This window comes from Sorex fumeus, unplaced genomic scaffold, assembly GCF_029834395.1.
Source record: "Sorex fumeus unplaced genomic scaffold, SorFum_2.1 ptg000011l, whole genome shotgun sequence".
In the NCBI taxonomy this organism is placed as follows: Eukaryota; Metazoa; Chordata; class Mammalia; order Eulipotyphla; family Soricidae; genus Sorex; species Sorex fumeus.
Window position 1 is genome coordinate 5,652,053 of NW_026606068.1, and position 21,676 is coordinate 5,673,728.

The following is a 21,676-nucleotide window of genomic DNA, read 5'->3' on the forward strand; positions in this document are numbered from 1 at the left end:
CGCATGAGAACGAATCTACCGAAAGGCCCAGGGATGCAGGTCTTGCGAATGAAACCTCCAGGCTCTCCGAGTTGGGAAAGGGCGACCTCTCTGCACCTCCCTGATCTTCAGGGAGCCTGGCAGCCACGCCCACCAACTACCTTTGGGGCCACAGAAACTCATTAACACGGTGATTCTGAGACTCACAAATAAATCTAAGAGAGCAACACACTGCAGGGATGCCTCCGGATTCCAAAGTCACTATCGAGTTAAAAATTTAACCACAGCTGTATCACCCTATTTAAAAATTTAGAATTCCTGGAGCACTCAGCTGCCATCTAATGGACCACAGTACAAGGGCTAAATGTCTCCTGGGGGAGACATGACAATCTTCACACACTCTCTTCAAGGAAACTTTTTGGGATCATTTTTAGTAGATTATTCATATGAGCAATACAAAATAAATTATTTAGGATCTGCCTTTGGGGCAGGCTTGGATGTAGTACTGTAGCACTGTCCTCCCGTCGGTCATCGATTTGCTTGAGTGGGCACCAGGAACATCTCCATTGTGAGACCTGTTTGGCATATCGAATACGTCACGGGGAGCTGGCCAGGCTCTGTTGTGCGGGCGAGATACTCTCGGTAGCTTGCCGGGCTCTCCGAGAGGGGCGGAGGAATCGAACTCGGGTCGGCCGCGTGCAAAGCAAACGCCCTACCCGCTGTGCTATCGCTCCAGCCATAGCTCCAGGCTTGGATGATGGTGGGAAAATTCGAAATAATGGTGGTGGGAAGGTGTTATGGTGGGGGACTGGTGTTGGAATATTGAATGCAAAGTTAAACTATTGTGAACAACTTTATAAAAAAAAAAAAAAGAAAAGAAAAAAGAAAAAGATCCTCAGGTATAAATCCTGCAAGAGCGAAGAAGCCACCTCGACTTCAAAGGGGCAGCGTCTGCCCGGCCCTGCCTTGTGTGCGGCCTCCGAGAAGCCCCCGCCTCGTGTGTAGACACCCGCTTCCAAATCCTACCAAGGCTGGTGGGCACATGCCTGAGGATGCGACGTGTCCCAGAACGAGATGCATGGAGAAACCGACTCGAGTTGTTTTGGATGGTGTTTCTGCTCAATTTACCCTGGGCCTAGAATATGACCCTGGTCAGTGTTTCCTGAAGGGGGTGATAACCTCCCACCCACGATGCTGGCACAAACCAGGGGCAGCAGGAGTCTCGGGTGTAAACATGGCAAGCTACCGAGAGTATCTCGCCTGCATGGCAAAGCCTGGCAAGCTACCCAGGACGTATTTGATATGCCAAAAACAGTAACAACAAGTCTCACAATTTGTTGTGAGATGTTACTGGTGCCCGCTCGAGCCAATCGACGAACAACGGGAGGACAGTGCTACAGTGCTATACACAATATATATATATATATATATATATATTATTTCCTGGAGCCCCAAAAGCCTCCACCCCTCTTGGAGAGACTGGCAGTCTACCAAGAGTATCCTGCCTGCATGGCAGAGCCTGGCAAGCTACCCATGGTGTACTCGATATGCCAAAAACAGTAACAATGACAGTCCTCATTCCCCTGAAACCGAAAGAGCCCCCAATACGCCATCAGGCTACTCTGGCACGCAGCAGGGACAAATGGAGACGTTAACTGGTGCCTGTTTGAGCAAATCAATGAACAACGTGATGACAGCGAGATATATATATATATATATGTTATATATAACATATTATAAGGGGGGATGGGGGGAGAGAGAGAGAGAGAGAGAGAGAGAGAGAGAGAGAGAGAGAGAGAGAGACTGAGATTCTTCCAGACCCCGCGGAAGGCTGAGGCGTCTGGGGCCCCCGGGGCGGGTGAGCCCAGTGCCCGCCCAAGCAAGAGCAGAGCAGCAGGAAACATCCACACTCCGCAACCGCCTCCGTGCTCCCAGCCACACTCCACTGCTCGGGAGGAGCCTCAGTCAGAAATTAATCCGCTGAAACACCTGGTGTGTGGGTCGGTGATGCAACCTCCAGGCTCTCGTGGAGCCGATGAGCCCCCTCCCCCACCTCCTGGCTGTCACCACATGCCCCAGTGCTGCCACCCGGTTAGAACCTTAACTCCGGCTGCATCGCTCCGTTAAAAAGTCTGGACTTCCTAGAGCGACATCGCAAACTCTACCACACTGGTAAACTGGGCTGGATGGGATGTGATACAGCGGGCATCCAATCTCAATTAACAAAACATCAACCCATGGGGCTGGAGTGATAGCACAGCGGGTAGGGCGTTTGCCTTGCACGCCGCCAACCCGGGTTCGATTCCCAGCATCCCATAGGGTCCCCCGGGCACCGCCAGGAGTAATTCCTGAGTGCATGAGCCAGGAATAACCTCTGTGCATCGCCGGGTGTGACCCAAAAAGAAAAAAAAAAAAACCAAAACAAACAAACAAAAAAACAGAAGGCTCACCCTGTAGCAACATCTCAGTAGTAACCGCTCACACTATCGCTCAGTAAGGGCTCCAGGGTGAGACACAACAATCTTCACTAACTTTCCTCTAAAGAGGCAGTTTTTAATCATTCTGTTAGCGAATTATTGATAAGCAATAGGAAATGAATTACTGAGGGCCTGCTATGAGGGCAGGCTTGAGGGGTGGTCAGGAAACTTGGCAGACAATGGTGGAGGGAAGGTGATAATGGTGGGACTGGTGTTGGGATACTGAATGCCAGTAACAAATCCTCACGGACAGCTTTGCAAGCCACAGTGCTGATATGAAGTGTAAAGGGAAGGGCTGGAGCCATAGCACAGCGGGGAGGGCGTTTGCCTTGCACGCGGCAGAGCCGGGGTTCGATTCCCAGCATCCCATAGGGTCCCCTGAGCACTGCCAGGAGTGATTCCTGACTGCAAAGCCAGGAGTAATTCCTGTGCATTGCCAGGTATGACTGCCCCCTCCCCCCAAAAAATAGTGTAAAGGGAAAATAAAAAAATAAGTAAAAAAAATTGTAAAGGGGCTAGGGGGGTAGTAGAGTGAGCAACGCTTGCCTTGCACGTCACTAAACCCAGCTGAGTCCCTGGTGCCAAGACGGCCCTGTGAGCACCGCTGGGTGTGGTCCACGGAAAATGCACAAACAGAATTAAATACGGCTCCGAAAGGATGCAGGGTCCATTCCTTCAAGGCCTTTCTCCACTCCCACTCGGCTTGTTAAGTTCGTTCTTCTCAATGGCGCGACTTTCTCAGGATCCCAGGGGACCCACCGGCACATTTCGTTCCCCACCAGGCTCCTCTTTGAGCACTTCCCGGGCAGGAAGCCAGGTGGCCCAATGGTTGGGTGCTGGAGCAAGGCACGAGTGCTGCTCGTTGTGGGGGCTGTAGGGCCACGTCTGGTGGTACTGGGGCCTCTCCACTGAGCCCGGGGCCACACAGTGCCTGCAAGGTACATGCCCTGGGCCGAGCCCTTTGAAGGACTATTTTTCTGGGGAGGGGGGACAGGAAGGAGGGGAGGCCTTTCCTTTGCTGGGGTCCACCAGGCTCCACCCCCAGCACCATGTCTGGCTCCCCCGAGCACCACCAGGAGCGATCCCTGAGCACCACTGAGTGTAGCCCCCAATCAAAGATCTTAATAAAGATTTCTTACTTTGGGTATTGGGGGACGCCCTAGCATGGCTGGGGGCCACTGGGGTGACACCTGGTGGTGCTCTGGAGGGTCGTGCTCGACACTGATCCAATCTCCTTTGCTGAGAACTTTCCTTCACGTGGGAAACTGTGCCTGCACCGTGACACCTTCTAAGCTGACGGAGCTCAAAACTAAAGGGGTAGAGTCTGCCTTGCACGTGGTCAACCCACGTTCAGTCCCAGTGTCCCACATGGTCCCCCGAGCACTGCCACTGAGTGTCTCTGGGTGTGGCCCCCAAACATACACATACACACACACTCGCCTTGTCTGTGGGAGCTGAGGTGAGGCTTTATCTTCATTTTGATACCAAAGGTAAAGAACAACCTTTCACTGCTCGGAAAAGATTCCTGTAAAGCTAACAGTGGGGGTCAGAGCCATAGTACAGCAAGGAGGGTGTCTGGCTTGCACGTGGCCAACCCGGGTTCAATCCCAGCATCCCATAATGGTCCTCCAAGCACAGCCAGGAGTGATTCCTGAGTGCAGAGCCAGGAGTAACCCCTGAACATCTCTGGGTGTGACCCAAAAAGCAAAAAAAAAAAAAAAAAAAAAAAGCTAATAGTGAGGCAAATCTGGCCAATTTGTGTTTTATTTTGTTTTCCTGGCCATACCTGAGGGTGCTCAGGGCCCACTCCTGGCTCTGCACTCAGGGATCATTCCCAGTGGCGCTCAGAGCACCATACTGGGTGCTGGGTACCAAACCTGGGTGAGCCACATGCCAGGCGAGAGGCCCACCTGCTGCTCTCTTTCTGGCCCCTGCCAACTCCTATTTCAGGCAACTTCTGCTTTCCCGGGGAGCGCGCGCTCCACAGCCCAGGCGAAGGCGCAATTCATTCTCAGCCTTTGAGGTCGAAGCGCTCGCCTGGGTGCTCTGACACTTGGTGCTCGACGCAGGCTCCCTGGGGACTGCTCGCTCTGCGGTCACCAGGGCTCGAGATGGCACAGTGACTGGGCCATTACCAGGCATGTGGAGCCGCGGCAGGGAGCAAACGCGTGGGCTGAGCAGACTTAAGTGGTCAAAGCGGGTGCTTCCAGCCATGGAGCCATCCCAGGCCCCTTTATTTGCTGACAGATTCCCCCAGATCCTTCCTTCCTCAGAGAGCTGGGGCTTTGCCTGGCTAGATTCTCAGAGTGCAAGACGGAGCATTTCTCCTCTCTTTTTTTTTTTTTTTTTTTGCTTTTTGGGTCACACCTGGCAGCGCTCAGGGGCTACTCCTGGCTCTGCACTCAGGAATTACTCCTGGCGGAGCTCAGGGGACCATATGGGATGCTGGGAATCGAACCCGGGTCGGCCGCGTGCAAGGCAAACGCCCTCCCCGCTGTGCTATTGCTCCAGCCCCTCTCTTTCTCTTGCTGGTAAAATATTTCAGTAGCTTGAAATAATATCTATATATTTATTTATTTTTTTTGCTTTGTAGATCACACGGCAGAGTCTGGCAAACTCCCCATGGCGTACCCAATATGCGAAATACCAGTAACAATGATGGGTCTCATTCTCCTAAAGAGCCTTGGATATAATCTCAGGGCTAGGATGAAGGAGACGTTACTGGGGCCTGCTCGAGGCAATCGACGAATAACAGGATGATTTGTGATTTGTGCTTTTTAGGTCACACCCAGTGATGCTCAGGGGTTCCTCCTGGCTCTACACTCAGCAATTACTCCTGGCGGTGCTCGGGGGACCATATGGGATGCCGGGAATCGAACCCGGGTCGGTTGCATGCAAGGCAAATGCCCTCCCCGCTGTGCTACTGCTCCAGCCCCTCTTTACTGTTATTATTTTGTTTCTGTATTTGTACCTTTCAACGGTAGCTTGGCTCTGGGAGCTGAGGCACTGCTGGTACGGCCCCCACCCCCTAAATCACCAACAAACAGGAGGCTAATGAATACGTAAGAAAAAACGAAACGAAAGGTGTCGAGATGAAGAAAGAAAATGTAAAATTACACAATATGATCATATGTATAGAAATACTAAGGAGTCACTGAAAATTACTGTCATAAACGAGGTCAAGATCACACGTCTAAGTAAGGTGATTCGCCATGGGTCAGGGAGACGCTCAGGCGAGGCCTTGCTCTCACGAGGTCCCTAGTCTGGTCCCTGGTACAGCTCGGCCCTGTGCCCCCACTCCCAGCTGCCAGGATGGGCATCGCCACAAGCCCCTGAGCACGGCTGGGGAGGCCTCGACTTGAAACCCAAATCCTTAGCGCCGGAGATGGTACAGTGGGGAAGATTCCCCAGAGCCGCCAAAAGTGGTCCTGAGCACAGCTGGGTATGGCCCCCACAGAAAAAAAAAAAAAAAAAAAACCACCACAGGGCTGGACTGACAGCACAGTGGGTAGGGCATTTGCCTTGCACGTGGCCGACCCGGGTTCGATTCCCAGCATCCCATATGGTCCCCTAAGCGCTGCCAGGAGTGATTCCTGTGTGCAGAGCCAGGAGTAACCTCTGAGCGTCGCCATGTATGAACCCCCCCACCTTCCAAAAAAAGAAATTTAAAAAGTCAAGATCTTTGAGCGACACCTTCAAGTAATACCCCGAAGTAGCCAACCCCTGGTAATACACTCTGTGATAGAGTTCTGCAAATGCACAGTACCATGCAACGTCCTGTTCTTTCTGTTTTTTTTTTTTTAATTAGGGGGGGTGGGGGTTGAGAGGGAGGGTCATATTCCACAGTGCTGGGCTGCTCCTGGTGGTGCTCGGGAGACCGTGTGGGGCTGGGGATCGAACCCGGGGCTTCCGCATACCCGGGCTGCGCTCCAGCCCCTCAAGGCTTCTGACAGGCCCGAGGCTGTGTGGCCCCAGGTGTCACTGGCCACGGGCTGGCAGCTCCGGGTCTCAGGAGCTGGATGTCTTTCACGCAGAACGCGCAGGGAACGCGTGTCCTCAAGTGACTCAGGCCTTTTAAGAACGGCAGAGCCTGTCTCCATAGCGACGCTATTAACAGTGGGCAAAAAGTCAGATCTCTTACATAATTCGAACTTCTAACCTAGCGGGGTGTTTACAAAACTTGTCTCCAACCATCGAGTCCCTGCTATAAATGGAATGCTTCCCGTTCAAAACAAGCCACCAAGGGTCCGGGCTGAGGTTCCCTGATCCAGAGGACAGTCGCGGACATTTTCACTGGGGAAAGAAACGCACAGGAAAGCGGGTCTCGGGCAGCCCTGCCCCCGCGCCCACGTGGGTCCTAACTCGCACAGCCCAGGCTGATCCAGATAAAGCCCTGGACAGATCTGATGGATCGCAGCCCCGGCTGGTGAAAGAGAGATACTGGCTCCTGACTCTCGTGTTTCAGCTCAAAAAGGTACCGTGAAAATAACAAAAACAGGGGCCAGAGAGAGAGGACAGCAGAAGAGTGCCTGCCTTGCTCGCAGCTGACGTGGGTTTGAACCCGAGACACCCCAGAGTCCCCCAATACCGCCAGGACTGATTCCTGAGTATGGAGAGCCCGGCCGGGAGCAGCCCAAAAGAAAATGGGAATTTAAGAAGGTACTTGAGTAGTCTGGATGGGAGTTCTGATAAAGGAAAGAAAGATTAAGGGGGCTGGAAAGAGAGCACAACGGGTAGGGCGTTTGCCTTGCACGCGGCCGACCCGGGTTCGATTCCCAGCATCCCATACGGTTCCCTGAGCACCGCCAGGAGTAACTCCTGAGTGCAGAGCCAGGAGTAACCCCTGTGCATCGCCAGGTGTGACCCAAAAAACAAAAAACAAAACAAAAAAAAAGATTAAATGATAAAAATTTACAAAGCGGGGACTGAGTAATAGCACTGCGGGGAAGGATTTGCCTTGCATGCAGCCGACCAGCGTTTGATCCCCGGCATCCCATAAGGTCCCCCGAGCACTGCCAGGAGACTTGCTTAGTGCAGAGTCAGGCCTCACCCCTGAGTATCAGTGGGTGTGACCCAAAAAGCCAATAAAATAAAATAAAATAATTTACAGAGTCTGGGCCGCGTATGAGACAGCTCGTGGGCATAGGTGGGGTGCAGGCCTGGCCCCCTAGGGCCCAGCACTGAACTATCTGTGTGGCCAGTTGAGAACCACGGAGGGGGGCAGGCCCTGAGTTCCGGAAGCACAGCTGGGAAGGGCTCTGAGGTAAAAGGCCAAGAGTCAATTAAAATAAAGACATTTACAAGCAGAGACTGAAATAGACATATCACTGTCCCTCTCAGTAAACTGAATCACGGAGAACAGGAGCCAGAGTGACAGCACAGTGGGCAGGACGCTCACCTCGTATACTTCTTAGGTTCGATCCCCAGCAGCCACTATGGTTGGTCCCCTAAGCCCCGCCAGGAGTGATCAAAAAAGAGCACGGAGCCAGGAGTCAGCCCTGAGCACTGCCTGGTGTGGGCCCCACCCCCCACCAAAAAGAAGAGCATAGTAACACCTTTTGTTTTCTCAAGTAACTGAATTCAGAACGCAAAGGTGCGTGGTGCTTGGGCAGAGAAGATGGTTCCCGGAGGTGAACCAGCTTACTGGCCACACGCAAATGCCGCTTGCATTTGAAAGGTCAGTTCCACTAGGCTGGGGACATGTTTGCCCAGCACCCCACATGGTCCCCCAGGCCCCCGCAGGAGTAAGCCCTGAGCACTGCCGGATGTGGCCCCCCCCAAAAAATTACATCTACGAAAGGTCACAGGGCCGGAGCAATAGGACGGGCTGGAGGGCGTTTGCCTTGCAAACACCGACCCGGGTTCAATCCCCGGCATCCCATATGGTCCCCAGGGCACCGCCAGAAGTGACTCCTGAGCTCAGAGCCAGGAGTAACCCCTAAGCATCGCTGGGTGTGACTCAAAAAGGAAAGAGAGGGGCTGGAGCAATAGCACAGCGGGGAGGGCGTTTGCCTTGCACGCGGCCAACCCGGGTTCGATTCCCAGCATCCCATATGGTCCCCTGAGCACCGCCAGGGGTAATTCCTGAGTGCAGAGCCAGGAGGAACCCCTGTGCATAAGCTGGGTGTGACCCAAAAAGCAAAAAAAAAAAAAAAAAAAAAAGAAAAAGAAAAAGGAGAGAGAGAGAGAGAGAGAAAGGTCAGTTCCAGTTGAGAGCAAGCTTTGCAAGGAGGGTGAAGGGTGGAGGAGCGAGGGGAGACAGCGCCGTCTCCCCTTGGGAGGAGAGCTGGCCCCAAGGGGTCTGCAATGCACTGGGCTCTGTCACCCTGCGGATGCTGTACTAAGCAACCACTTGCGGGGTTCAGCCTGGCAGCAGAGAAGCTTCCGGGGCCGCTAACTCCCAGGAAGCGTACAGCAGGGCCTGGGGCAGACGCAGCTCAGAGCGGCAGGCGGGCTACAAAGGGCTCCGGGGACCATCTGGGGTGCTGCTGGGGACTGAACCCAGGTCAGTTGCGTGTAAGGCAACGTGCCCTCCTACTGTATCACTCTCGCCCTAGAAAACATTTTTCTAATATGTGGAAAAAAATTATTCTTACTCATTCTTATCCTTTATATGTTGGTGTAACTCCGGAGTAAGTGGTTTGACAAAAGGATCTCATTCCAGGATCCACAGAATACAGGGCTGAATTTAGCTTTTGGTTTTTGTTTTTTGTTTTAGCTTTTTGGGTGACACCCAGCGATGCTCGGGGGTTACTCCTGGTTCTGCACTCAGGAATTTCCCTTGGTGGTGCTTGGGGGACCTTATGGGGTTGACCGCGTGCAGGGCAAACACTCTCCCTGTGGTACCCGCTCTGGCCCCAATGGCTGATTTTGGGAGTGGGGCGTGCACCTCTGCCGGCTTCCGCCTCCACCTCAGGGCCTCACACCTGCAACGGGTGCTGTCTCCCCGCCAAGTGCTTCTGCAATGCCATCACCCTGGGGCTCCTTCACCCACCCCACTTACAGCACGACTGGGCCTGGGATCAAAGCTCCTGGAACGGGGGACAGCCCAGGGGGTGGGGGCTCAGGGACCCCTCCCGAGTTCTGCACCGGTCACCAGAGCATCCCTGGGAGAGGCCCCCATGCTCCGAGCCAGGAGGACCCTTGGAACAGCGCTGCATGGGAGTCCCCCAAACTCAAAGTCTGTGCTCTCTCTGCACCTCTGAACCACGCTGTCCAGTTCAACCGTGGAAGACACGTGAGGGTCGTCTCAGCAGCCTGGGGAACAAAACCCACAGCCAGCCCCGGGTCCTGCCGAGCGAGAAGCATCCCGGGGAGTGTGGAGCCCCAAACAAGACTGGAACCCCAGCTTCTGTCTCTGTGCATCCTGGAAACCCCGGTGGACGGCAGGCATGGGGAACATGGCCCCACAAAGCCAGGGGCTGGCCTGCGAGACCCGGACTGTGGGGGAGGGGTGGGGAGGCGGCAGGAGGGCAGGAGGGAGGGCCAGGAGGGGCGAGGCAGCGGCCCCCTTTAACGGTCCCAACTGGGTCAGGCAGGTAAGCGGGCAGGACAGGACCAGCCCGAGACTCCGCCCCCGTCACCCTCCAGCCGCCCTCCCCTTCCCGACCTTGAGACCCATATTCAGGTATTTGGCAAGAACGGAGGAGGAAGTTCATTTTGAACGCACGAGTGAAGTTGGCAAATCACCCGTCCCAGTTTTGCTTTGTCACCAGCACTCGGCGTTCCTCGGCACAGACGTGTCACGGCACCAGGGGATGCAGGACGGTGCGGGCGTCCTGGGCCCCCTCTCCCGACTGGGCCGACCCCCACCCAAGCCGGCGCCTCTTGTGTGTGTCTGGAGCCCTGGCCCTCCCCATCGCGCTCCCTCACCCACAGTTGGCCTGGGCGCCTGGGACTCACGGGAGGTTCCTAGGCAGAATCCCTAAAATACACAGGCACTTCCCCGGCCACTCGGCCTTTCCTCGAATGAGCGCTGAGCTGAGTCGTCCCCTTCTCCAGAGCAGGAGTTTCAGATAGCCTGAATTTCCCTATTAAAATCAGCTATTAGGAGTTGGAGCAATAGCACAGTGGGTTGGACGTTTGCCTTGCACGCGGCCGACCCGGGTTCGATTCCCAGCATCCCATAGGGTCCCCTGAGCACCGCCAGGAGTGATTTCTGAGTGCAGAGCCAGGAGTAACCCCTGTGCATTGCCGGGTGTGACCCAAAAAGCAAATAAATAAATAAAATAAAATAAAATCAGCTATTACACACTCAACCTCTCAGTGAAACTAAAGATACCAGACACTGTCGTCAGGAGTTTCGAACGACTAATTTTTGCATTCAGCAGAAGCAGATAAGCCACTCAACTCACCTTGACTTACTTACTAGCTGCTCGGTATGCAAACGAGATGTATTAATTAAAATGCAGTAATAGTAATGAAAGAAGCTGGCACAAAACAATTATGTTTTACAATCATTCTACTAAACGTTATTTTGCATCTTTCCTGGAAATGAAAATCATTCCCAAATCCAAACGCAAAACGAAGGTTGCAGGGGAAGCAGAAGCTCTGTCCTCTGGGTGCGTGGGGCGGGGACTTACTTCAGAACTTGGAGGAGTCCTGGCGTCACCGACGTTGGTCTCACCACTCCAGCTCCGCTGATGGTCCCCAGGTTCACCTGAGGGTAGTAGACTGTCCCGAGGGCTAACCTCGAAGACTGTAACCGCGTCTTGATGACTTCGAGTGGACACGTGAAGATCGCGCCCACGGTCCCCCCACACCTGCAGGGAGACAGCAGACGACTCTGTGAGATGTAGCCACCCCTGCCGCGGCCGAGCTCCACTGTGCCAGAGAGCCCCGGACCCAGGGACCCCACGTTCACAACCCTGCGGGGAGCTGGTTCTCTCTCTTACGCCAGGGGATGGCACCGGCTCTGCCCGCCCTGTTTCGGGCCCCAGAGCCCCTCCAGGAGGAAACACGTTGTATCCAGGGATAACATTTTCCCGATCTCTTACTGCTAGACATTCCAGTTTCCCTCCCACGGCGCACAGACAATCTCAGAAAATGACATCTTTCCGCTGTAAAACCAGTTATTTGTATAATGCTACTCCTCCGAAATTCAAGGCACGGCCTTTATTTGGACCGACCCGCTGGACTCCATGGAAACTGAACCGGAAGCTTACTTGGAATCGGAATGCTCTCGAGTTTCTGCAGGACGGGCAATTCATCCCCTGGGTTCCTGGCGCCCTGACCCCTTTCACTGTCTCCCTTTGGAAACATCACCGGCATTAAAGCGGGAATTCTTCCTCCCAGGCAGCTCCCTGGGACCTGGATACCCGCCCCCTTCCTTTCCCGAACAGTCCGGCCCAGATGCGCCTACAAGCCCACGGCCCACACGTGCCTCGCAGCCACAGAAGGGGCCCCGCATGCCTGTGCGCTGTACTCAGAGGTGCCCAGAGCTTACTCCTGGCTGGTTTGATGACTGCAGGGGACGGACTAAACCGGAGTGGGCAGTGTGCAAGGCCCTCCCGCTGTACGATCGCTCAGACCTGCTGAGGGATTCTTTATCTGTAAAGGGGCTACCGGGCCACCGAGGCCAGGGGGACTCCCCTCTGGACCCCCATCCTCCTAGGAAGGGGACGTGGCAGGTCCACCGCAACGACAAACACCAGCAGGAGGAGGGCGGGCTGACCCAGCACAAGAGTGGCTCCACCAGGAGGCTGGGCGCCACTGTCCCCGCCAGTCCCCTGGCCAGGCCCTGCGCTCACTGGAGCCAGGACATCCCGTGGCGGAGCACGGGGCAGGCCCAGCCCGACTGCCCTGACGGAAGGACCCAGATAATGGTTCTGCTTAGATCTGCCATGCGGCTGAATGCCAGGCAGACTTGAAGAGCAGGAGGACCGGCCGTGCTGGACCCCAGAACCGCGGGCGTGGGGATTGCTGAGAGAGACCCACCCCCTGAAAATACAATAAAACTTTTGTTTTGGGGGGAGTCACACTTGGTAGATTCAGAAAACCATGTGGGGATCGAATGTGGGTCAGTTGCAAGGCAGGAGCCTTAACCACTGCACTATCGGGTCCCCCAAAACCCAAACTATTAACCCATGCCCAAGCATGCAAAACAAATTATTCTTTTTTTGGGGGGGAGGGCCATACTCGGCGATGTACAGGGGTTCCTCCTGGCTCTGCACTCAGGAATCACTCCTGGCGGTGCTCAGGGGACCCTGGGATGCCGGGGATTGAACCCGGGTCGGCGGCATGCCGGGCAAACGCCCTGCCCGCTGTGCTATTGCTCTGCCCCCAAAGCAAATTATTCTGCCTATCATGAAAAGCGTGTGCATTGGGAAAGCGGGGCCCGGAGGGCCCACAAGGTAGATCGGGCATAGAGATGTGGAAATCAAATTCCAGGGCACGGTCACGCTCCACTGGCCAACTGCTTCGAGGTCAGCTCTGACATCAGAGAGCCGGTGAGTTCGCGCTCGGGGCAGGCTGGGCACTCGGGTTTCGTCCCAGGTCAGTACGCAGGGAAGGCCTGACTCACGGGCCCCCAGAGCTCGGCCGTGCTGGAGTCCTTGTTAGCCCAGAGCGGGCAGGATAGGAGTGCCACAGGGGGGGCCTTGTGGGGCTGGCCCTCCCCAGGAACCAGCACCCCCCCATCCTAACACAAACCCCGGGTTCGACAGCCACAGTTTGCGGGCAATCCAACCCATTCCAGGTTTCGGCCCCAAGTCATGCACAGCGCGTAGGTTCTCTGGCTCACGGCGCCAGAAGCCGCAGCGGAAGGAACAGGTGCGCTCTGCCTTGAATCACATGCGGGTCCCCCGACAGACATGGCAGAGCTACTGCCACCAGCGCCTCCCCCAGCCTGGCTCTCCCTGGGACCCCGCGTCTGACCAGCACAGCTGCCAGAGACCCAAGTGGCCAGCAGCTGCGGCCAGGACATGGGTTCCGGGAGGCTGTGTTTCAGGGCCGTAGCTGGTGGGGCTCGGGGCTTCCTCGCGGCTCTGTGCTCAGGAATCACTCCTGGGGGGCTCTGGGCGATCAGACCCGGGCCGGCCGCACGCAAGGCCAGCAGGCAGGCCTCCCCACTGCGCTCCATCCCCTGGGCTCAGCTGTTTCCAAGAGTCACGAGGAAACTTCCTGATGGGCCTCCCTGCTCTGCTCAGGTAAGGCTGTTGCATCTCTGCTGCCAAAGGTCATGGAGAATTCTGGAGGGAGATTCCATTCAGAGCAAACCAGTCACAGCCGGGCAGGGTCCAGGGGCCCGAGCAGAGACAGTCTGACTCCCCACACCCTTTCCCATCTTCCTTCCTTCCGGCTTGAATCCAAGCTTTGCATTTCTTGTGTCTATCACCTAAGACACTCGTCACCATTTAGCCCTTGACTCCTGTCTTACTTGCAGCTCGGCAGAGCTCCACCCTCAGGACAGTGGTGACACGGCCCCTCCTACTCCTTTCAGTGGGTATAAACAGCTTTAATTATGCACACAAAAGTTTACCTACTAGCTCAGTCTCAAGGGCACATTTGGAAAATGAGATTATTTCCAGAATCTGTCTTCTTGGTAGCACTCCTGGCTGTGCTACTATACCAAGCAATTGCACAGCCAAGAGGGCATTTGCCTGGCAGGCAGCCGACCCCCCACCTCCCATACGGCTCCCCAAGCACCACCAGGAGGGATTCCCGAGTGCGGAACCAGGAGGAACCCCTGAGCATCGCTGGGTCGGGCCGAAAAAGCATCTGTCTTCTGCACACACTCTCTTTAAGACACAGATTCTTCATTCTAACCATGGCCCAGCCAGTAAGTAAACTGGCCTCCAGCTCCAGATCTCACAGGCAGCAACAAGATGGACTCTACCAACAAATCAGACTGCAGAAAGCCTGCAATCTTTGGAGGCTACTGCAATTTCTCCACTTCCCGGCTGCTTCCATGGTTGAAAAACACAAGCCTCTCTGTAGATACCAAACTTTCAGGGAAGGTTTTAGCTGACTATCTCTGGCACAAGGCTGCAAAGAATCCGATTATGCAAATTCTATTTTCATTCCCTTCATATGTTGTTTGATGCTGCCGCTGTCTTCCTTCTGATGCAGTTTCCTGTCTACTATCGGATCCGGAAGGAACATTTTAAATGGCATCCTGAATAAATAGAAGATCCCGGGGTATTTTCTGAGAGTATTTTCTGAATATGAAGACTCAGAATCTCTCACAAATCCACAAGAACCTGCCTGAGGCTAGCTAGCACGGTTTCAGAAATGACATCCCGAATCCACACAGTGAAGCCGCTTCCGAGTCAATCACAGCAGGAGCGACTCCCATGGAAAGCAACCTGGGGAGGGGTGTGAGGAATCACCCTAACTTCTAGCAGGAGCTTCCACCTGAACACCACACAGGTTTTTAAGACATTGTCACTGGGGCCAGGAGGCAGGTCAGGCAGAGCAGAGGCCTGGCATGTGTAAAGTTCTGGGTTTGATCTTTGGCACCAAACAATCAAAAAAAGGGGTGGGGGCAGGGGCAGAGAGATAATACAGGGTGCTGGCCTTGCACGCAGCCAGCCCAGGCTCTAGCCCTGGTACCAGATGGTCCCCTCAGCCCTCCAGGAGTGGAGTACAGACCCGGGTGTGGCCCCAAAACAAAACAAGCAAAAAAAAAAAATCGTCATATATCTGAAATACTGTCACTGACCTCCCCTTGTTAATCGAGGGGGCCCAGTAATGTCTCCATTGTGAGTCTTTGCTGTTACTGTGTTTGGCATATCGAATAAGCTACAGATAGTTTGCCAGGCTTTGCCGTACGGGCGAGATACTCTTGGTAGCTTGCCGGGCTCTCCGAGAGGGGCGAAGGAATCGAACCCGGCTCGTCTGGGCCGGGCCGCGCACAAGGCAAACACCCTACCGCTGTGCTATCACACACTCGATGAAATAAATCAGTTTCTGTTCTGGGCATCAGACGTGAACTGTGCGATACGACGCACAATGCATTTATCCCCTCCAAGATTCGTTAAGCATTTCAAATAAGCCCGTTTCTGGCCAGTACCCCCTAGCAACTGTATCAACATTTGTGCCTTAGTGTTTCCAAGACAACCATTAGCAGATACAGATCAAAATGCAGAGGGACGAAATCTCAGCTTAGGGGTCCACCCGGTGACAAGAATCCACAGTAGGAATAGGGTAAAATATGGAGTGTTTAAGATATCATGAATTTTACGCACACACACACACACACACATTAAAACTCTACAGATAGGACATAGCATTAAAAAAATGACATTTTAGAGATGAGGTTAAGTATATTTGACAAAAGATAAAAGCCACAAAAATAAGGCCTTGTCTTATTTAGAAACAAGATCTATTCTGGACCCCCACCCCCAGCCCATCTGTGAGTGTGACCAGCCCTTCAGGTCACTGCACTCGGACTGAAGAAAGCCTGCGGGACTCTCAACAGACTCCCAACCCTTCAGTGGCTAAGAATCCTGCAGAGCCCCACCCAAGGATTTTGGCACTTTGTTTGTTTGGGGGCCACATCCAGCTGTGCTCAGGGCTTATTCCTGGCTCTACACTCAGGGGTCACTCCTGGTGGGCTCTGGGCCCTCTAGGGTGCTGGGGGTTCCCTCAGGTCAGACAGATGCCCTCCCCTCTGTACTGCAGTTCCAGCATCTCTCAATGAGATGCAGTAAACAGATGAAAAGCAAGGGCAGGACTCCTGGGTAACAAGCGTGTTTGCTGGGGCGCTTTCTCGCGTCAATCCAATCCACTCAGTGCTAAATGTGTCTGATGCAAGTTTCCAGGGATATTCAATAAACAGAAGAAACGGGGTTAGATTTTTAAAAGGAGGAGCTTGACTTCTTTTCAATGAAGTGAACTGAGTTCTCGGGAAAGATGCCAGCTCAGCTCCTCACTGGGGGCCGCAGAGCCCGCTGGTCAGCTGTCTCAGCAGGGACAGTCACACCTGCTGGAGGGAGACAGGTAGGGGACCCTGGTAATGCACTTTGGGGAAACAGCAATAATAAAAACTTAGGCAGAGACGGCCAAAGCTGAAGAGGCACGGAGACCACATTCCTTGGACAGACAGACCCGGAGCCTTTTATGGGAGGGAGAAACTGAGGCACCACTCAAGAGAAGGGTGGACCCTCAGGCCAGGAGAAGCTACAGAAGAGCCCAGAAGATTCTGAGAAGGCCACAGGTTTTCCTGTGACAACACCCAGACTTTTTACGGGTGCAAAACTCCAGGAAAATCCCTTTGGGAGAACTGCATACAGGCCGCCGAGGGCTCGCTCTTCAAGGTCCTCTTTCCAACACGTCCCTTGGCCACTTGCTGTTGCTCTGCTTACCTTTCCCACTCTGGGGAAACCTATGCTCCCTCTTTAACACGGTCCTTCTCCCTTCCTCTCCCTCAAGGCTGTGTAAATAAAGTTCCAGTGAGAACTGCCTGGAGAACTTGCTTCATCACCGCAGTCTCCTGAAACGCCTTCCTGCGAGGGAGAGGCAAGAGTCTGGGAGGCCTGCGCTGAGGTGAGGATCTGGGCCAGGCCTCTCCCCAGTGCTGGGAGCCGAGGTGAGTCGGGTAGGGATGAACTTTCCTCAGTTTACTCCCACACTCCCCACTTGACGAGCCGCCGGCAACCCGCCTTGCAAGGCACACAGAGCTCCTTTAACGGTGCTCCCAAGAGACACAAGTCCGTGCACGTCATTGTTGGGAGAGATCTAGAAGCTAATTGATGGTATCCGTGTGTGTGTGTGTGTGTGTGTGTGTGTGTGTGTGTGTGCATGTGTCTGTGTTTGTGGGGCTGTCCCAGATTTCTCTCCTGGCCATGGAGCACTGCTGTGGCACCGGCAAACACTAGAACTTCCCACGCAGGCTAATAGACCTGCCACGGAGCCGTCAGTCCTGCCCTGGGGACTCTCCTCCCTCGCCAGGCAGGGAAACCAGCGAGAGGGCAGGGTGAAGGGCGCGCCAGGATATTGCCCCCGACAGGGCCATCTATTACACGGCCAGCCTGCGCGGCCACTCCACCCGCTGCACCAGCTCCGAAACGAAAACCGCCCGGGTGGTAAGTCACATAAAGGATCATCCTTCTTGGTGCGACAAATGACTTTGGTGACTCGAGAGCTTGTTAAAAACTCCCCAGAAGGACAAATGAACAAAGTCTAAAGTGAAGGCTTCCCTGCCCCGGGTCCCTTTCAAAGAAAACTGTAAAGGGAGTGGCAGTTGGTGGGGCAGAAGGAGAAATCCTCTGAGGGATTCTTTCTGTTTACAACCCACTCTGGGTTGGGGAAACAAAGGCATGGCCTGACCCCCACCCCCACCCCTGTAGGAGTCTGAGCACTTTCAGCTGAGTTACCTTCCCAGGTATACTCAGCTGCCAGGAAAACACCCAGGAGGAAACGAAAATTCCATTTTCACTCCGCTGCAGGCCCCACGCTCATGACGACAAGCCCTGAGGCTCTCCAAGGAGCCTCCAGACATTTGGAAGACGTCACAGGGGCCCACAGCCACTGCGGCGTCCCTGACACTCAGGCGCTCGTCACTCCCATTCCCTGCCGGCGGGGTGGGGACACGGGCTCCCTTCCTCGCCCCACGGCGGGCCCATCCGCCTAAAAATAGGTGCGCGCGCTGCAAAGCATCAGGTGCGCGCTGATGCAAGGAAGCCGGGGCGCGCCTTCCCGTGACGCCCGCGCCGCTGTCAACACCCCCTCCCCCTGCTCCCAGCCGCAGCCCTCCGCCTCCCCCGGCCCCCGACAGCGCCCCCGTGTCCCCAGGGCCCCCATTAGCACCCCGGACGCCCAGGGCCTCCAGTAGCACCCCCCCATTTCCCCAGGGCCCCCCAATACGGCCCCCGGGCCCGCAGGGTCCCCAACAGTGCCCCACGTGCCCCCCAGGGTCCTCCAGAGCGTCCCCCCCATGTCCCCAGGGCCCCCTAATAGCGCTTTCCAGCCACCCAATAGCGCTCCCTGTGTCCCCAATAACGCCCCGGTGTCCTCCAGGGCCTCCAATAGCGCCCTCGTGTCCCCCAGGGCCTCTAATAGCGCCCTCGTGTCCCCCCAGGCCCCCAATAACGCCCCGGTGTCCTCCAGGCCTCCCAATAGCACCCTCGTGTCCCCCAGGCCCCCCAATAGCGACCCGTGTCCCCCAGGCCCCCAATAGCGCCCTCGTGTCCCCCCAGGCCCCCAATAACGCCCCGGTGTCTTCCAGGCCCCCCAATAGCGCCCCCGTGTCCCCTCAGGCCCCCCAATAGCGCCCTCATGTCCCCCCAGGCCCCCAATAGCGCCCTCGTGTCCCCCAGGTCCCGCAATAGCGCCCTCGTGTCCCCCCAGGCCCTCCAATAGCGCCCTCCTGTCCCCCCAGGCCCCCAATAACGCCCCGGTGTCCTCCAGGTCCCCCAATAGCGCCCCCGTGTCCCCCAGGCCCCCCAATAGCGCCCCCGTGTCCCCCAGGCCCCCCAATAGCGCCCCCGTGTCCCCCAGGCCCCCCAATAGCGCCCTCGTGTCCCCCAGGCCCCCCAATAGCGCCCTCGTGTCCCCCAGGCCCCCAAGAGCGCCCCCGTGTCCGCCAGGCCCCCAATAGCGCCCTCGTGTCCCCCAGGCCCCCCAGTAGCGCGCCCCGAGCCCCCAGGCCTCCCAACAGCGCCCGCCGTGTCCCCCAGGACCCCCGATCGAGCCCCCGGCGCCCCCCGCAGCCCGGCCCTCCTTGGCCCGCTGCCCTGCGCGGCCCGGTCGCCCCTTGCGGGGGTCCTTGCGGCGAGCGGGCCCCGCGCGGCGCTGCCGCGACCCCGACCCGCAGGGACTCACCCGCCGGCGAAGAGGTGCAGCAGCGTGTTCTCCTTCTGCGGAGCGCTCGAAGCCATGGCCGCGCCGGTTCCGCGGCCCGCAGCCGCCGCCGCCGCTGCGAGGGAGGCGCGCGGACCGCTCGGGCGGCGCCCCCTGCCCGCGACCCCCGCCCGGCCCGAGCGCCCGCCGCCCGGCTCGCCCGCAGCGCGGAAGCCCGAGCCGGGCGCGCGGCCGTCACGTGGCGGGGCGGGGCCGCGCGGGGGTGTGGCCCGCACGCCGCCTCCCCATTGGCCGGCGGGCGGGGGCGGGGCCTGGCCGCCCGAGCGCGCGCCCGCGCCGCGGCCTGGGCCCGCGCGCGGCCCCGCGCTGGCTTTTTCGAGTTCCCGTCCCCTCGCCGTGTCGCCAGGTACGCGAGTCGCCGGTTAGCTGCCACGTCTCTCCGCCGAGGGAAGCCACGTGACCCGACCGGGCCTAAGCCTTCGGGGCACCCCTATCGTCCTTTGATGTCTTTGTCGTTCTTCCAGAAGGAGCCGGGCCGGGTGCAGCGTGCAGCGGCCACGCGCCGTGGGGGCTCTCTCCGCCGACCCCCTCCCGGCCTGATTCTGCGCTCCAGGCTGGCACCTTTAAGCTGTTCCTCCGTCTGCCTGCCCGTGGGGCCCACGAGCATGCGGCCCTGCCTGGTCGGTGTCCTCTTACCCGGCTCCCGGCCGCGGGACCGCCCACGTGACTCCCCTGAGTGTCAGCACGCTGGTTTCTGCAGTTACTTTGTTGCCTTCTCTGGCTTAAATTGTCCTCCCAGCTTCCCACGAGAGGCGCCCGGTTTTCTGGGGTCCCGGCCACTCGGGAATCGCAATGAAGGCCCAGGGCCTCCCTTTCCCTGCCAGGCTGCTCAGACACTTGTATTTCCTGTCCTGGTGGTGACACTGCCTTGTGCAGTCACCGGAGGCCAAGCCAGCAATTGCCAGTGTCCTTGTTCCTGTCTCGGTCACACACACCCAGCGCAGAGTATACTAGCCCTTTGTTTTCCGAACTCAAGAGCTGACCCAAGGGCTGGAGCACTGTGTGTAAACACGGATGGCTTAATGAGACGGGCTATCAGGGAGCCCGGTATTTGATTGCTGCACCCTTGAAAAACAACTCTTGCAGGAGTGAATGCTCACTGGTGGATCCAGCCAGTGCCCTCTATTAAAGCCATTTATTCCCAGGCCAGGAAAGGGGGATGGGAGGGAGCCACACCGGTGCTCTAACTACGGAGAGGTGGGGGGAGAGGGGGCGGAAGAAAATCAAAGAGGAAGGGGAAAGCTGAGTTTCTTCCAGGTTCTGCATCTTCCAAATTCTGGCAGAGCCCAATAGATGGGAGGAAAGAACATGGTGCCCTTTAACCCGGAAACAACTGCTCCCTGCTTCAGCATGATTCCAGCCCCCCACCCCCACCATGCTGTCCCCCAGCCTGCACGGGACAGCTTGCCCGCAGGAATCCAGCGTGCAGGCCTGGCCTTTTTCACTGTGCCCTCAGTGGAGGCGGAGGTGCTCGCCACCCTGTTGTTTTTTTGCCCTTTCTATGGACACACAGGATCGATTTGCCCAAGGTCATTGGCTCCTGAGTGACTGATGCAATGCGAGGTCGAGTCTCCTTGTGTCCTGGAACGTGACCTAGTCATCCCCCCCTCTGCAGGCTGGACTCCCGGCATCCTTGGACATGTGGGGGACCCAGCTTCTCTCTCCTCGGTCCCCTACGACACTGCTGCTGCCTTGTCCTGCCTTGTCCTGCCTTGTCTGTGGTGGCCCCAACATGTCTTCCCGGTCCTCTGGGAATGGGGAGGAGGAGGCAGACGAGGCCATTTTCGGGGTAAAGTCTGGACATGCCAGTCAAAATGTTGCGCTCTGGGGCCTGGAACAACAACACAGCGTGTGGGGCACTTTGCCTTGCATGCGGTCAACCCGGATTCGATCCCCAGCACCCTGTATGGTCCCCTGAGTACCACCAGGAGTAAACCCTGAGCACTGCCAGGTGTGAACCCAGGGTTGGCTGTATGCAAGGCCAGGACCCTCCTTGCCGAACTAGCAATCTGGCCCCTTCACGAACTGTTTAGGGAGGAAATCTCTAGGGCTTTTTGTTCTAATCATAGATATGACATAAGCAGATTAACAAGAGGTGCCAGGCATGCAACAGGGCACTTGCCTGCTTGAGGCCCCAGGCTCAATTCCCGAAGTTGTATGTTCCTCACTCTCTCCCCACACCTCCCACCCACAACCAGGAAGAGCTCAGAGCACTGTCAGGTGTGGGCCCTAAAGACAAAACAAAAAAAAAAAAAATTAGCAAGAGAAAAACTTTATTTTATTTATTTATTTATTTAGGCTTTTTGGTTCACCCAGCAAAGCTCGGGTTCCTCCTGGCTCCGCACTCAGAATTACTCCTGGCAGAGCTTTGGGAACCATCAAAGATGCTGGGGATCAAACCCAGGTCTGTCGGATAA

General features: G+C 56.3%; 1 protein-coding gene across 1 annotated transcript in view; it reads right to left on the reverse strand.

The window, feature by feature from the left end:
* SLC25A33 (solute carrier family 25 member 33) overlaps positions 1–19,407 on the reverse strand; it is a 28,226-nt gene extending 8,819 nt beyond the window's left edge. Inside the window, exons 1-2 of the mRNA XM_056110991.1 lie at positions 19,221–19,407; positions 11,039–11,218 (exon numbers count right to left, since the gene is read on the reverse strand). Of these exons, the coding sequence (XP_055966966.1) occupies positions 11,039–11,218; positions 19,221–19,276 (236 nt within the window). The 5' untranslated portion in view covers positions 19,277–19,407. The remainder of the gene's footprint in view (positions 1–11,038; positions 11,219–19,220) is intronic.
* Positions 19,408–21,676: the final 2,269 nt, after the last annotated feature.